Source organism: Sapajus apella, unplaced genomic scaffold, assembly GCF_009761245.1.
Source record: "Sapajus apella isolate SASKATOON/1434 unplaced genomic scaffold, GSC_monkey_1.0 scaffold66, whole genome shotgun sequence".
Classification (NCBI taxonomy): Eukaryota; Metazoa; Chordata; class Mammalia; order Primates; family Cebidae; genus Sapajus; species Sapajus apella.
Window position 1 is genome coordinate 4,420,543 of NW_022437006.1, and position 17,447 is coordinate 4,437,989.

Below are 17,447 nucleotides of genomic sequence, written 5' to 3' on the forward strand. Positions count from 1 at the left end.
CACTTTATAAGAGATAAAGTAACTTGCCCAGGGTCCTGGTTCTTCAACACTGGTGGTTCAATTTAAGACTTTCAACTCACATGCATACTCATATGTCAATAATGCTAGTTTTGATGTTATACCTTATTCTCACTGTGGGGAAAATTATTTGTGATATGATTTCATGTATTTTGGAAATACTCATTTGGTTTGCATCTTTCCATTGTATTGTTTTAGCTTGCGGTCTTTAGATATGAGCAGCAATGATATTCAGTATCTACCAGGTCCTGCACACTGGAAGTCTTTGAACTTAAGGGAACTATTGTTTAGCCATAATCAGATCAGCATCCTGGACTTGAGTGAAAAAGCATATTTATGGTCTAGAGTAGAGAAACTACATCTTTCTCACAATAAACTGAAAGAGGTAAGAGGTTACCTTTAAAATTATTGCCACTTAAAATATATACTTCATGATTTGCATCATCACAAATTATCATTTTAAATGATATTTAGTATTCTAAATACCAGTTTTAAGAAACCAGAAGCTTCCTGTTAAATTCCTGTTGGCTGTAAATCCAGATTTCCATTCAAAAATAAAAATAGCTACCAATGGTGTGTCACTTGATTTAATATATCCATTCTCACACTGGCAATTTTTAAAAACCTACTTTAAAAAATAAGGTAATAGCCTTAATACTTCCACTAAACAATAAAACAATATGCTATATTTATCATAACCTTTTAATCTAAAAGCTAAACAGCTAGATATAAATATATCTACTCAACATTTGAACTAAGTAAAAATTATTAGAATATTCGTTTCAAATTCTGTGTGATGTTATCATCTAACATATTATAGATTAACTCAAATTACTCTTAATTAACTATGGCAAAACAGCTTTGAACACTTTACTAATACACAGGGTAGTATAATGAAAAGTATTCTTTATGGTACTAGCTCATAGAGAGTGTTCTATGGAATAGTAATGATGTCATTTAATAACTATAAATTCAAAATGAGCATTGTAAGTATCAATATCATTTGAGTCTTTCATTTTTTAAGCTGTAAGCCTACCATATGGTAAATGGATTTAGTAACACAGCCTAATTTCCTTAAAAAATTACTTTTGTGCTATATTTTTGAAGGATTATATGAATATATGTAATTATAAATTAATATGATGCTGTGGGTCATCATATCACTAAATCTCTGTCCAATCTGTTAACAGACTCTCAGATACTCCATTTTTCTCAAGTTGTTGCTGGCCTGTATACTTTATTACTTGTTTTTCACCTTTCTTTGGTACATTTTTAAATTTCTGCATTGTTCCACCATGCTACGTATCACCCCAGTGGATCAACCTCCTTTGTTTTGCTCCATTCCATCTATTATAAATCAGAAATTGATACTCTGTTTGTCTTAGAAAATATTTTTTTCAAGTTCTAGCATATTGCCTACAAAAACCAAAAGAATTAAGTGTCTGACACTGTGCGGTTCAGAAAAACTGTGGATATATTTTGCTGCCTGAATTTTTGTCAGCAAAGGAGCATTTTCTATTATAATATATATTGCTTAAAGATCTGAACAGAGAAGAAATCACTCCAATTAGTATGCCACCTAAATTATAAGCATGTCCCCGCACTTTGAGAACACTAAGTTGCATGCAAGTTTGTAATGACTGGGTTTTCCTGCCTTTGCTGAAGGAGCAGAATGAAGCCACAGATAATGGATTTGGATAACCAAATCCATTTTGTAGTGAGAACTTCCTTACTTTCTATGTCTTGAAGAGATGATGTATGTTACCAAAGGAGATTGGGTTTTTAAAGATTACAGATGAGTGACGTAGATTGTTTGGGAGTAAGGTTTTAGATGTAAGTTTTTATGTTTTTAAACACATAACTGACAACTTCTGACAAGCCTTTGGAAAGTTTTAGAACTCCGTTGAAAGGTTGTGCAAGCTGCTGATGGAATCTGTGAGCCTCTCTTGTTGCTTATCGTCTTACTTTTTGGCAGAATGCATTTCTTACTTCCCACCAACAGGTTTTGCCCTTTTTTATTCCATTAAGATTCCTCCTGAGATTGGCTGTCTTGAAAATCTGACATCTCTGGATGTCAGTTACAACTTGGAACTAAGATCCTTTCCCAATGAAATGGGGAAATTAAGCAAAATATGGGACCTTCCTTTGGATGAACTGCATCTTAACTTTGATTTTAAACACATAGGATGTAAAGCCAAAGACATCATAAGGTTAGATAATTTTATTTTTATTTGTTTTTATCAAATTTATCAAATTTATTTCAGATTTCCACTTTGTGACTTTGATGGACATGTATTGTTATGCTTTAGGGAAAAATCAGTAGTAATATTGGACATTAATATGCCATTCACATTTAGTGAATGTGTTTCTGTGATGCCACTGTAGAGATTTTTCATTCTTCTTAGCCAGGTAATGTTGAGAGTGACTTTTCTGCCTTCTCTTTCTTTTTAGTGGAGTAGACTCTAAAAGAAAACACGTATTGTTATTTGGTCTCTTGTTACCAATTACACAATCTAAAGAAATACAGCACATTGTAATAACTTATCGCACCGCGTTTCATATAGCAACTAGTAAACATATGCGTCTTACATCTTAAAGCATTATAGTTACTGACATCAAGTGAAATTACTAACTTCTATTTTGCCCATTAGGATGAGTCATCTACTCACCTTGATCGGTTCTGAAACCACCAAAACTTCTGAAGTATCACTGTTTCTGGTCTTTACACTTGAAATACTTTAACTATCTTTAATAATGGATTTTATCCCACTTTTTGTTCCCTTTCAGCACATTGATCTTATTATTTTCTCATAAAATCCTTTGCTCCCTTTCCCACAGTTAGTGTATTAACATTGCAGACCTCAGCTCTGTCATCACCTCCCAACTAGACTGTAATGTGCACCAAGGCAGAGACCATGGCTGTGTTCACTCACTATTCAAATCTTGGCACCAAACACAGTGCCTGGCATAAAATTAATAGTTGTTTAATTACCAATGTTTTATACTTACTCATTCTCTTCTGCCCAAAGTCTCTTAAATTTATATTTAACTTCATATCTTTTTATGAGGAAGGATTTGGTTTTCTGAATTCTCGAGCTTCATTTCATTGTAAAGGAAATACTTTAACTTTTGTGCTAAATGTGACTACCCTTCATTTTACACAATTATTTTTCCCTCTTGAAAGTGAAAAATTTGGCCATATAAAAATTGGTTCAATTCTTACTAAACATTTAGCAGAACTAGCTTTCAGTGTATTATGCTGTATTATAAAGCTACATAACTAAATATGCTAAATATTGTAAACATGTTTAAGATTTTCAGAAAAGACAGAAAGACCTAGAGTGGATTAGAAATTGAAGGCATCATTTGCTTTTTGAAGAATGACATATTTCAATAGTGCTGCCGTCTTAAGAAATAAAAAGTCAAGAAAAGTAATGTTGCTTTTCGATCATATCATCGGAAATATTGGTCAGATTCTTATTAGTTATAGGCATGGACTGGTCACTACTCCAATGTAAAATTCATTTTTGATTTAGCTTTTCTCTAATTTGAAACTGTGGCAACACTTTAACATATTTCAAAATATATCTTTCTATATTTATTATATTTTTGATAACACTTTAAATCTACTATTAGTTTAAAGGTGGTTTTTTAGCTACCTAAACACTTCTATTTAGTTCAGATTTTACGTTAACATCATTAGGAATGAAAGCATGTTAACATCTGCTGATAGTATAATAGTTTATATTTATTTATGTATGATGTAATATGACCTCACTATCCATATATACTATTATATGCATATGTGATATCTATCTATACATCATATATTCTATATATGACCATATAGACACATATATAACTAATATGACCTTATCAAGGTTTATTATTACAGTATACAGATTTCTGCCTTGTTTTTATGTCATATGGAATTTGTGAAATTTTATACTTTATAAGGTTTTTCATACTATTAAAAGAAATTCAAATATGTATACACATGTGTATGTACATGTGTGTATATATAGATGTATATATATATTGCATATTGTATGCTGATTAGTATTGGAAACATATTTTGGCCTTTTGATTATTTCTGGTGATAGTGTAACATGTTATATTGGCAATTCTACCAAACACTATCAACTACACTAAAATCTCTAGCAAAATATATGCATTAACAATACACTGAAAGGCATGTACATTATTAGTTATATGAGCTATGCACTCTTTTGGAAACTATATTTTAGAATAGTGTGACATGCAAAACAACTCAAATCTCAAGTGTACTTAAGCAGTTTATTATTTTATTTTTATCTTTCAAATACTAGGTTTCTTCAACAGCGGTTAAAAAAGGCTGTACCCTATAACCGAATGAAACTTATGATTGTGGGAAATACTGGGAGTGGTAAAACCACTTTATTGCAGCAATTAATGAAAATCAAGAAATCAGATCTTGGAATGCAAAGTGCCACAGTTGGCATAGATGTGAAAGACTGGCCTATTCAAATAAGAGGCAAAAGAAAGAGAGACCTCATTCTAAATGTGTGGGATTTTGCAGGTATTTCTATAGAATTTTAAAATTCACTTTTACCACTTGTTATAAACAGGGATTCACAAGCTGAGCTTTCTGTTCTAATATCCTGAAAGCTGGTAGACTGTATGGAATTATTCCAAAGCCCTTCACTTCTCCTCATTTTACGCCTACCCCCAGAATGGAGAAGAATATGGAGGGATCTGTTGGTAACAGTTCAGTGCTAGGTGCTCTGATCAGTCGCTGACACATCTGCTAAAAAATGGTCAGTCCCTAGTAAACCCAGAATAGTTCTCTAAACATTGTCTGTTATTTTTCTCTTTTTAGTATGGTAAATAATAAATAGTATTATTCCCCCAGATTATTTTTTTAAAGGATTCTTGCTTGTTGTTTGAAAGATTTAAAAAATCCGTCTCTAATCTTTATTTAGGTCGTGAGGAATTCTATAGTACTCATCCGCATTTTATGACCCAGCGAGCGTTGTATCTTGCTGTCTATGACCTCAGCAAAGGACAGGCTGAAGTTGATGCCATGAAGCCTTGGCTCTTTAATATAAAGGTGATTTGTTTTTATCATTTGAAAATAGAAAATAATTCAAGTGTGTGTGTGTGCGCGCGCCTGTTTCTGTGTGTAAAGTAAATTATTTTGGGCAAAAAATTGCTTCAATTTCTTTAAATACTTTCTTTTTGTTTTTGTTTTTAAGACAGATCTCTCTGTGGCCCAGGCTGGAGTGCAGTGGCTTGATCTTGGCTCACTGCAACCTCTGTCTCCTGGGTTTAAGTGGTTCTCCTGCCTTAGTCTCCTGAGTAGCTAGGATTACAGGTCCTGCCACCATACACAGCTAATTTTTGTACTTTTAGTGTAGATGGGGCAGTAATATTTGCTCCAGTGGCTTTTCTTCTTCCATTATAGACTCTAAATTGAATGACTTTAAAATGAATTTAGAAGATTAAATTCGAAGATTAGGAAGAGAAAATATAAACTGTATGACATTAATTTGATATAATTTGTGGGTTTATGAAATGCTTATTTTGTTTAGGAGGTGCTTAGCGAATAACTCATTTTAAGGCACAAAAATGAGAAAGGAAAACTATGCTACTACTATTACATAGGCCACATAAAAGGAATAAGAATTGGATTAAGAAGGCCCTCAAAATGACTTTTTAAAATGTCTTAAGGTTATATTTTTTTCTTAGCTTTAAGGAAAAAAGGGCAATTGTTCTTTTCTTCTTCTGAAGTCTGTTAGTTTCTCTTTACCACTCAAGTGAATGTCACGGAAAGCAAATATCAACAGGAATGTAAGCAGGCCCAATTTTAAAGCAAACACAAGAGCGTTTTGTGTCCTTCCCTGTAGGCTCGTGCTTCTTCCTCTCCAGTGATTCTCGTTGGCACACATTCGGATGTTTCTGATGAGAAGCAGCGCAAAGCCTGCATAAGTAAAATCACCAAGGAACTCTTGAATAAGCGAGGGTTCCCTGCCATCCGAGATTACCACTTTGTGAATGCCACCGAGGAATCTGATGCTTTGGCAAAACTTCGGAAAACCATCATAAACGAGAGCCTTAATTTCAAGGTAACATGGTAGGCTGGTAGAGAAATGTAATTTATTAATTCTCATGCCACTGCTTAGAAATGCCAGAAGTTTTGAGAAGTGAGCAACTCTTTTAAAATTGTGGGGTTTCTTTCCGCATTGCTGTTAGCATTTTAAGGACTTTCCATTTCTAAATTTTTTATACCAGACTTCATTTGTAATTCATAGAAATGGGAATAAAAAATAATTAGAGAATCCTGAGAGAAACTAAGAGAATATTTGTGGGTTACTGAGAAAATGTTTCTGAGAGAGAACCTGAGAAAATGTTTTTGATGCCCTTTCTCATCTATCTCCCTGTAGTAGTGATTCAACCACAAGGGTAAAGGTGAATGCTGAGGCCTTGGGATCATCTTTCTTCTTTTATTTTTTGACTGTTATTTTTCCATCTGCTCCTTCCTTTTGGACTTCATGTTTTATGGACATCTTGATCTTTTGTGCCACTCCGTGTATTTTGTCACTATGATTTTCATCCTAATTTTCTTCCCTCTGTATTGTGAGGCAGCTGTTTCCTTTAGTCATCAAAACCACTAACTTGGCTTTCAGAACTGTGCTTTTCATTTTAGGAATTATGTTGTACATTTCTAAAGTTATCTTCTGGTAAGCCAAATATTTATAAAACATAAATAAATCAGTTATCAGAGAGAACTCTCTTTTTTAATTCTTGCAGGAAAAGGAAATCTTCACTGGGTTCTACAGGGAGCGTGGTGTAAACTGTACCAAAAATCCCCTAGATAGTTTAATATGGCAAACATAATGATGAATTTCACTTAGTTTCTCCTGGCTTACCTCATTAGCACTAATGATTAGATCCTGGCTGATAAGTAGAGACCTATTTGGCCCAGGCAATCCCAGCATAATTATTAATAGTGTCCCATTATATTCTCAAAAGCATTCCAATTTGGATGATAAATTATAGGGTCACCTTGGTTATAACTCCATGTTGGCCAGTTAGCTTAGTTCTGTTACATTTATATAGATTATGTGTACTTCTCTCCAAAACCTAATCATCCATTTGTGAAAGTGATGGGTTTTGTGGTGCCCAGGGAGAGAATTTGTATGTTTGTTACCTTCAACACACATTTATTACAGTTATTAAAAGGTTTTATTGATAGATGTTAGTGTCATGTAAAAATGACATACTATTTATTTGTAGATTTGCCTATTCTCTTGTGGAACATGCAGTTAGAAAGTAATATGACTTAAAGAAAAACAAATATACAAAATGTATTATTCCAGTTAATCTCTTAATCCAGGTTTCTTTTTCCCTGAAACTATATCCATACTTCAGAAACTTTGTTGTTACTGAGAATAGTTTGATAGTTTTTCTTTTTGTCATTGCTGTCAGGGAATGTATCAGATCTTTAAAAAGACTTGTTGGAGAATGAGTTTGTTTTGAAAAGGCCTGAATTTAGTTGAAGCAAAGTCACAGATAAGATGGTACTTTAGGCTATATTAATACTGCTTTTGTCTAATAGATATCATTATCAATAAATCAGACCAGTTTTTCTTTTGGCACTTATCAGTCAACTTTGAAGACAACTTTTTTTTTTTTTTTTTTTTTTTTGATACGGAGTTTCACTCTTGTTACCCAGGCTGGAGTGCAATGGCGCAATCTCGGCTCACCGCAACCTCCGCGTCCTGGGTTCAGGCAATTCTCCTGCCTCAGCCTCCTGAGTAGCTGGGATTACAAGCATGCGCCACCATGCCCAGCTGATTTTTTGTATTTTCAGTAGAGACGGGGTTTCACCATGTTGACCAGGATGGTCTCGATCTCTTGACCTCGTGATCCACCCACCTCGGCCTCCCAAAGTACTGGGATTACAGGCGTGAGCCACTGTGCCCGACCGAAGACAACTTTTTATAAGAAACTAAAACAAATGCTTTGAGAAATACCAGTATTATTTAAAGTAAAGTATATATTGCTGATGGATGCAGCGTTCTGGCATAATGGGTTGAAAACTCATTTGATTGCTTTGGAGAAGAGTGACTCTTTCAGATGACCAAGGACCTATGAGCCTGCCATAATGTGAAAATTCTTTCTTCCCTAAGGTGCTTCAACCTGAATTCAAATAGCAGTTTTAATCTATTAGAGATCATTTTTTTTGTCCTCTCATTTATTTTTCATCTTTTCCTTTGATCTTAGCTCTTCTCTAATCTTTCCCTGTCTCAACCTCATTAACATCTGTCTGTGCAGACACTTTAAGTTTTATTTTTTGGCCCAGCCTATCAGTGAACTGATAATCACGCTGAAAGGAGAAGCAGGACAAAACAGGGTTCAATGCCGACAATACTCCTTTTAATCTCATCCAGCGCATTAGCAGAGCAGGCATCTCTGTAGGCCTTGAGACCTAGTCCTGTAAAACTCATCCTGTTTCTACTTGATTTATTTTCTTTGAGAACCCTTATTTACTTTTATATGGAGATTCCCTTTTGGATTAAAACATAAACCTCAATCTGAAGTTCTGTTTCATCTTAATTTATGAATGATGAAGAGAGGGAACATGAAAAGTGAAGGTTAGTGAAATTATCACTAATTCTCTGGATCAAGAGATGCATGAAAACAGTCTCTTGAGTAACCATTTGCAGGTAAATATGGAAGTAGTGGTTATGGCTGCCTCCTTAAAGTTTTAGTCACAAGTAGAAAAAGCGCAAGTACATTTTTGTTTGTGTGTGCTCAGTTTCTATTTGTAATAAGTGTAAGAATTTAAGCAGAAATTCAGATGGGTATTTTCAGGTAAAAAGAGTATGTAATTTTCATAGGTTCAGAAATAGGGAGAGTTTGCCATCTGGTGGTTCTTACAGGCATTCTGGATACTATTGTTAAGAGTTGCATTTCTATTTAAAATTATATTTTTAAAAATGTTTGGAAATTACTTTTATTGTAGAAACTATCTTTTTAAGGCCATTCTTTAAAAAATCCTATTTTGTATATGTCTTATTTTGTAGGCAGTGATTAGAATGATCATCCTCTCCTGTCAGAATCACTGGTGTTTATATGATTTCTTGTTTTCCCAAGTTAAAGTTTCCATGAAAAACATAGCTTGAGTACGATTTTATGTCTCCAGGTTTCACTGTTGATAAATACGTCTCACCAATATAACATTTTACAAATAACAAGCACAAAATTTAATGTTTTACCTTGATTATTTAAAATAATGTCCGAAAGCTCTTGTAATTTGTACTAATATCTTATGCTATCTTGTCTATTTCCCATTAAGTTTAATGTCTTAGAAAATAAAAAATATTTCTTATGCTTAGTGATTTATCTTTTTTTTTGCTGTGGAGTTTCTGGATAGCAAGGTAAATATTTCATGCTGTTTTATTTGATATTTTCAAATTTGCCTCTGGATCAGCAGTTTTCTTATTTTAATTTCATTGTATTTATTTCTTACAATCTAAATAGCTTTTCATTATATTTTGATTTTATTTAAAAATGTACTTCTGAATAATGTATCTGTTTCTGTAAAAACTATTAGCACTGAATTTGCCAACCATTTGACAAATACACAAATAAAATAGATTTTTACAGTTTGTCATTTGTAATTTCACAGATCCGAGATCAGCCTGTTGTTGGACAGCTGATCCCAGATTGCTATGTAGAACTTGAGAAAATCATTTTATCAGAGCGTAAAAATGTGCCAATTGAATTTCCTGTAATTGACCAGAAACGATTATTACAACTTGTGAAAGAAAATCAGCTGCAGTTAGATGAAAATGAACTTCCTCATGCAGTTCACTTTCTAAATGAATCAGGTTTGTGTGTTTCTTTTTTTTTCAAAGCTCAGCTGTAATAATTTATAAAAATGTTTCTGAATCTTGAATAACATTTACATTCAAAGTTGAGATAATATCCATAAAATTCTTTAATAGGCCACTGCTTTTTTTCTTTTTGGAAGATCATCATGTGTGTGAATGTCGAATTATGTATCATGTCATAAGAAAACAAATTTAGAAATTATCTAGGAGTAAAGTAGTGGAAAGAGTTTCTGAGTGGAAGTTAAAACATTTGGGTTCTAGAACTTGCCTTTACCATTCAGGAGCTGTGGAACCGTGTGCACAGCCATATCTGTCATAATGTCAAATGAGTTTAGTGCATGTGAGAGTTATTTTTATATTGCAAAGGGGAATTATTGTTGGAATGGTTTAAGTGGGATGCTTGGAGAATCAATGGTTCCCTGAGATGATGCAAGCTGCTGAGTGGTAGATCTAGCTCTGTTGCATCAAATATTGATCTCAAAAGTAAAAATTATCAAACCAACTTCATTGCTAATTGTGTACTTGATCATATTAGCTTGCTAGAAATATGTGAGTTGCTTGGTAGTAGTTGAGGAAGTGACTTGGAAGCTTCTTTTGATCCCTAGATTCTGTTGTCTAACAAAATAGGTTCCTGTGGATTATGATCTGTTCCTTTTCCCCATCCTTCTTAAGATATTCTGAGATATGCTGTGTTTCTTATCTGTATTTGAAAATAAGACATGTCTTCATAGTGTCTATTCAGCAAGCTAAACACAAAATTATGAATTTCTATTTATGTGTGAAATATGCTCTGTAATGCATATCAGTGTCTCAAATATGCTTACTTCTGATCATTTTATGTAGTTCAAAAATGCTCCGTTATAATATTGGGACTTTAGACCATAGGATGCACAGCTTCTAGTCCCAGCTCTGCCACTAACTATACTGAAATTTCTTCACCTGTAAGATGAGGAAATTGGACTAAATTCTTTCTAAAGCCTCTTGATATTTGTTCTAGATTCTATGTTTCACTGTTTGATGAATTTTTACTACAGGAGTCCTTCTTCATTTTCAAGACCCAGCACTGCAGTTAAGTGACTTGTATTTCGTGGAACCCAAGTGGCTTTGTAAAATCATGGCACAGGTTGGTGTTTTTATTTTTGTGGCACAGGGGTTATGGTCTAAGCATAAAACAGATGGTGCCCAGAGCATTGAGCATTTTAGAATTTGAGTTTAATTAAGGTAGAAACTTTTGGGAATTTAGAAAACTATAGAACACTTCACATAGAAGACTACTTGAAGAGCTTCATGGAAGAAGGAAAGATGTCTCAAGTTCACTTCCATGACTTTGTTTTCAAGTCACATACAGATGTTTGTACTACTCTGCCCCATGCTGCTTTTCTCGATCCTGATGATATCATTGGTTTGGTTATTGAATTATTCAGTTGAATGAAGGCTTTGTGGAAATCCTTGGGGTAAACACATATAAGAAAATTGGGTTACTGGGCCTGTGAAACCTCTATCTAGATAACATGGGGGGGGGTTTGACTTAAGTGAAATGATCTGAGCTTTAAATGCTTATGATTTTGAAAACTTTAGATGGCATTGGTTATAGCTATTTTTTTCTTACATTTCACATGGAAAATGATTTTTTTTTCCAAATGGTAATACATTACCAATGAGTTTAATTACTTATAATAATCCATCTCTATAGCTTTGACATAAAAGATCATTTGAGCTAAACATACTACCTCAGAGTGTTTCAATCCCTGCATGATGACATTTTGGGCCAGATAATTCTTGTTGCACATTGTAAGATGTTAGGAGCATTTTTGGCCTTTATATTCTAGATGTAAATAGTATCTTGTAGCTGTGACAAGCAAAAACATACTCAGACATTGCTAAATATGGCTTGGGGAGTGTGAAAAATTACCCTAGTTGAAAAACATTAAGCTACTGTTTTGTTTTTGAATATAATTTATACTTTTGCCTGTGGCTGGCCAAGTCCCTAAAATTATTATATATTTTTAAATTAGAAATATCTCTTCCAATTAAACCGTAAAGGTAATTAAATTCACTCAGACAATCTTGAATAATTGTTCCTAAATTCCATCTAAGGAGCAAAGGAAGCTATTATGAAGAGAGAACTCAGTTGAGGCTAAGTCCTATACCATGGAACTCGAGAGCATATTGAAACATTGCAATCAGCAATAATTTGCAGTGTGTCAGTTATTACTATTTTGGTAGGTATTTTTAAATTAGATTTTCAGCCTTCTGCACATATTTCATGGATAGTGTGGTTTCACTCTGTTTTTAAACGATAATGGAGACAGTAGTGTGACCCAGAGCACTTGCTCAAGTGTCAGCTTGACCTGGGTTTCAGTCTCCTGTAATTACTTATTAGCTTTGTGAAATTTCTTAACTTGTTAAGGCTTTGTTTACTTTTTTTTTAAAATAAGGAAAATGACAGTTGTCTTCTATATTACCTCCCTAGTTTAGTGTAAGTAAGCGGCAAATGTTAGCTAATTTTATATTGGATCTGTTTGGCAATTTAAGGAATGTTATTTTTAAAAATGTCAGAACTATAGAGAAGTACTCATGTAGTTTTGGAAAGTATGTCATGTATGGGGACAAATAAAAAAGATGCGTAGGTAGCTGCATCCCGTATAGCAAAGGAAGTTTTAAATATATCCAGCAATTTTGTTGTCCTGGCTGGTACACAATAGCTATCAGGAAGTAACCCAACTCCATATAGTCAAGGAAAAGCTAAAGTTGCTCCCAAAAGTGATGTGTTTCCATGTCACTATGGAACATTTGAAGTAACAAACATGTGAACATTAGGGTGAGCATATCGTGTACAGTAGAATAAGGAAGAAGTTTGCATCAGAATCCCCCTTTTAAAAATAAATGCAGATTTTACTATGACTGCAATAAAATTTATGATGATTCTGTGGAGTAATTAAGTTGAAACTCCATGAAAGTTCTTCTCATTAGCATAGTTATAATATAAATATGATAATTTAAGTAAAAATTAAGTTAATTTGAGCCACTCAAAGTTACTTTAAAAGACAGATTTAAAATGTCAGTAAAATGATAATTTAAATTTCTTAAGTTAAAAAGAAGTACCATCATTTTTATTAATGCCAATAAACTGAAATATAGTGTCATTTTCTCACTAAGGTTTAAAGGAAATGAAAGCTCTAAATAATCAAGTGAAACCAAGAGCAACTTGTCTGACAGCTATTAGCAAAAATAAATAGGAGTATTTACCTTCATGAATCAAGGCAAGGGCAGGAATAATTTCATGGAGCAGAAGCTCTAATGAGCCCACCCACTCCCTATGTTAAATTAAGCTGTTAGGTCACTAAACTTATTTTTAAAAGGTTCCGTTAATGCATGCAAAAGTTTACAAAACTCATTTAACTGTATAATAAAAGAGATATGAAAGAGACCTATTGAATTAATCAAGTGGAACATTAAAAAGCTTACATGACAATTTAATCCTGATAAAAATACATGGGAGAAATACAAAGAAACCTAGAAAATTATCTTTCCTTGAATAAAGCATCAGTTAGCTATACAGGTTATTAGTTTGAAAGAATGTTATTAGGAGGTCTTTTAAAGACGATAAAGTCAAGATAATGTTACAGATTTTATTCTTATTTAATAAGCCCCCTCAAAACCTGAGGCTTAAAATGATAACAATTTATTATTTCTGATTTTTCTGTGGCTTGACTGGGCTCAGCTGCGTGGCTCTGCTCCACATGGTATTGGCAAGTGTCATTCACTAGGCTTCATTCACTGAACTGAGCTGGAAAGTGCAAGAAAGCTACCTGCACCTTTTTGGAGTATTGGTGCTTCTCCATGTGGCCTATCATATGGCTAGGTTGGGCTTCCTCATGGCATGGTGATCACAGGGTAATTGGACATCTTTCATGGTGGCTGGTTACCAAGATAAATGAAGCACAATTTTTCAGTCCTCTTAAAGGCTAGGCCCAGGACTGGCAAAAATATTAATTCTGCCACATTCTAGTAACAAGGGCAACCACAAGCCTAGCTCAGATTGAAGGGGAAGGAAAATATACTCCGTATGAATAGCACCTATGTATAGGGATAGAAATGATGTGTTCATCTTTGGAAACTATCTACTACAAATAGTGGTAGCATGCTATAGATCTACTAGGAAAATCAAGCACAAACTCTTTAAAAAATAAGTGTATCTAAGTAAAATAAATGAGAATAACCTGATGGCTAACATACATGAGTTCACTATGTGCTTTTCAAAGATTATCTCATGTAATACTCACAGCAACCTTTCCAAATGGTACTTTATTATCCCCTATGATACAGATGAAGAAATTGATTGACAGAAAGGTTGAATAATTTATCTAAAGATACACTTTCAGGAAGAGGTACAGTTAGAATTTCAAACCAAGTAATTTTACTCCAGGGCCTATGAGTATATACACTCATAGGGCTGACATTCAAATGAGAGAAGAGAACTAATAAATAAACATATAATAGGTTGAGTTGTACAGAGTGCTACAAAGAAAATATAAAGTTGGTTGGAGTTGAATTGTCAAAAAAGGTCTTAGAACTTAAAAAATGCTAAAACGGCAACCAATTCTCTTCACCACCTAAACTGTAAGAGCAATCTGAGATTTTTATAACGTACACAATATGGGAGAAGTCTTAAATGAGAGTTTTTGTTATTTATAGGACCATTGCACACTGTCATTAAATACCAATATGTTCAGTCAATCATGCATTCATTGATTCAATAAACATTGTACATACAATACAGAAATACAGAGATGGGTAAGACAAGTCCTTGGGCCTAAGGACTTTATAACCTGGTATTTCACTCAACTGCATGATAGCATAAATAATGTTTGCTTCTGTTTAAGTATTCCTTAAACATTATAGATTGGCCAAAGAAAATAAACTACAAACCTCTTTTTAAAGTGAACTTGACGAAGTAAAATAAGTTGGAATATATAGATAAATATGCTAAAATTTGTCGAATGTATTTTGCATGCTTTACATGTGTTATTTAAATCTCAGGGCAATCTAGGAGAATCACTTTTACTATTTCATTTTACAGAGAAGAAACACTGTGCATTAAAGAAAGCAAATACCTTTCCCCAGAATACATAGCTAGTAGTAGAGGCCGGATTTGAATCTCGGTTCTGACTGATTTTTTTTTTTTTTTTTTTTTGAGACGGAGTTTTGCTCTTGTTACCCAGGCTGGAGTGCAATGGCGCAATCTCGGCTCACCGCAACCTCCGCCTCCTGGGTTCAGGCAATTCTCCTGCCTCAGCCTCCTGAGTAGCTGGGATTACAGGCACGCGCCACCATGCCCAGCTAATTTTTTGTAGTTTTAGTAGAGACAGGGTTTCACCATGTTGACCAGGATGGTCTCGATCTCTTGACCTCGTGATCCACCCGCCTCGGCCTCCCAAAGTGCTGGGATTACAGGCGTGAGCCACCGCGCCCGGCCGGTTCTGACTGATTTTTAACTGCCATGACAATGATCAAAACTCAAAATATGATCTCTGTGTTAGAATCGTCAGGGTTGCTTGCTAAAAAAGCAGATTCTTGGCCTCTGACCTAGACAATGCAAGTAGAATCCATCAGAATGTGGTAGTTACTTTGAGAATCATGAAACTCTACTCCACAGTCTGTCTTCCTTTTCATGGAAACCCTCTCCTAGTATATAAATATAAAGTAATATTTCTATTTCTAACCTGTTTGATAACTGCCTGGAGGGTAATTTTCCTGGGAATATATTATTGATGAGACTGCAAAACAGATGTGAGGTACTGGATTGATCTTTTCATTGGAGCTAGGAAAATATTGATGTCCATTGGTTTCAGAGAAGTTTAATAATTTCTGATCTGAATTAGCGCCTTAATTTAATTTTTTGTTTCTTTCCTTTTTTTTTATTTGTTACACTTTTTTTTAAAGAGGGAATGCCCCTCTGGGCTTCTAGGCCACAGGGTTGCTAGTGAAATTAGATACTGTGTTGCACTTGAAAACATTAAAATCTTTCTGACTACTTTCATGGGGCAAAGACAGATAAAATGCTTTAAATTTGCAACATTTCAGAAAATAAATTCTAGTGATTATTTATTATTCAAATCTTTCAGATTTTGACAGTGAAAGTGGAAGGTTGTCCAAAACACCCTAAGGGAATTATTTCACGTAGAGATGTGGAAAAATTTCTTTCAAAGAAAAGAAGATTTCCAAAGAACTACATGTCACAGTATTTTAAGCTCCTGGAAAAATTCCAGATTGCTTTGCCAATAGGAGAAGAATATTTGCTGGTTCCAAGCAGGTAAAGCACGTCTTAAAACAATTGCTATGTGGAAATTCAGTATCTATTCTTTTAATTGTCAAAGTAACTTCAGTCTATAATAAATGTATTAAACAAACAAATAAATGTATTTTACTTCTAGTCTAAACTTCCTACTGATGTATATCATTTATTTTTAAAGAAAACATTGCATCTGACACTTTAAAGATACAGTAAATCACTAATTTTTTGTATATAGTTACTGGTTGGCTTATCACTGTTTAAATTATTTAAGAAAGGTAAATATTGGAGATTAATGTGTGTGTGTGTGTGTGTGTGTGTGTGTGTGTGTGTGTGTTCTTAAACAATACTGAGAGAGTTTATTAAGCAAGTTTTGAGAAGATAGTGAGTTTTCAACAGAATGTTAAAAGCATTTATGGCATCACGATGAATGCCTAAGTTCTAGCCTATACTATAGAAATTTTTCTTACTGTTTTATAAGCTACTGGCAAATGTTATAAAGTGATATAATGTTGAAATGTGCAAATTACATTGATTGATGGATGCAGCCAATTGTAAAAATAAATATCCACTTTTTTCTAGGATGCATATTTTTCAGGATTTATATAAGATTTTATTTGTCTATGTATAACTAATTATAATTTATGTATTAGTACATAGGGATTACTGAAAATATTTCATGCATTTACATCGGAGCATGCATTTGAATTGATTAATGATCACTGAATTTTTGGTGTAGGAAAAACATGTAGTGACACAATGTTACAAAAAGACTGCAGTTGCTTGCAAGAGTTACCTTGTTGATTTTAAGCATTAAAGTTATTTCCTCAACATGGTTGGGTATTTTGTGAGGCTGTGTAGTGATAGCGTCCTTGTCTTTAGTTTGTCTGACCACAGGCCTGTGATAGAGCTTCCCCATTGTGAGAACTCTGAAATTATCATCCGACTATATGAAATGCCTTATTTTCCAATGGGATTTTGGTCCAGATTAATCAACCGATTACTTGAGATTTCACCTTACATGCTTTCAGGGAGAGGTGAGTATTTACTGATGACTTAATATTTAGAGAAATTAGGGAGATGACATATTAAAAGTAATATGCCATTTTCTCAGAGTTTACTTGTTTGGAAGGCAGCTGAAGAATCAGAAAATAAGCTCATAAAACCTTGGAGTAGGCAATGTAAAGACACACAAGAACATATAAACTCATCCAATTTGTCAGGAAGAAAACTCCTCATGTCCTCACTCAGATCTT

General features: G+C 33.9%; 1 protein-coding gene across 7 annotated transcripts in view; it reads left to right on the plus strand.

The window, feature by feature from the left end:
- Nucleotides 1-17,447, plus strand: part of LRRK2 (leucine rich repeat kinase 2) — a 152,124-nt gene that overhangs the window by 84,839 nt on the left and 49,838 nt on the right. For all 7 annotated transcript variants that reach the window (XM_032248335.1, XM_032248338.1, XM_032248336.1 and 4 more), the window contains 9 exons: nucleotides 217-403; nucleotides 2,047-2,228; nucleotides 4,347-4,576; nucleotides 4,980-5,107; nucleotides 5,904-6,122; nucleotides 9,692-9,893; nucleotides 10,931-11,019; nucleotides 16,025-16,212; nucleotides 17,074-17,228. In XM_032248335.1, the coding sequence (XP_032104226.1) occupies nucleotides 217-403; nucleotides 2,047-2,228; nucleotides 4,347-4,576; nucleotides 4,980-5,107; nucleotides 5,904-6,122; nucleotides 9,692-9,893; nucleotides 10,931-11,019; nucleotides 16,025-16,212; nucleotides 17,074-17,228 (1,580 nt within the window). The remainder of the gene's footprint in view (nucleotides 1-216; nucleotides 404-2,046; nucleotides 2,229-4,346; nucleotides 4,577-4,979; nucleotides 5,108-5,903; nucleotides 6,123-9,691; nucleotides 9,894-10,930; nucleotides 11,020-16,024; nucleotides 16,213-17,073; nucleotides 17,229-17,447) is intronic.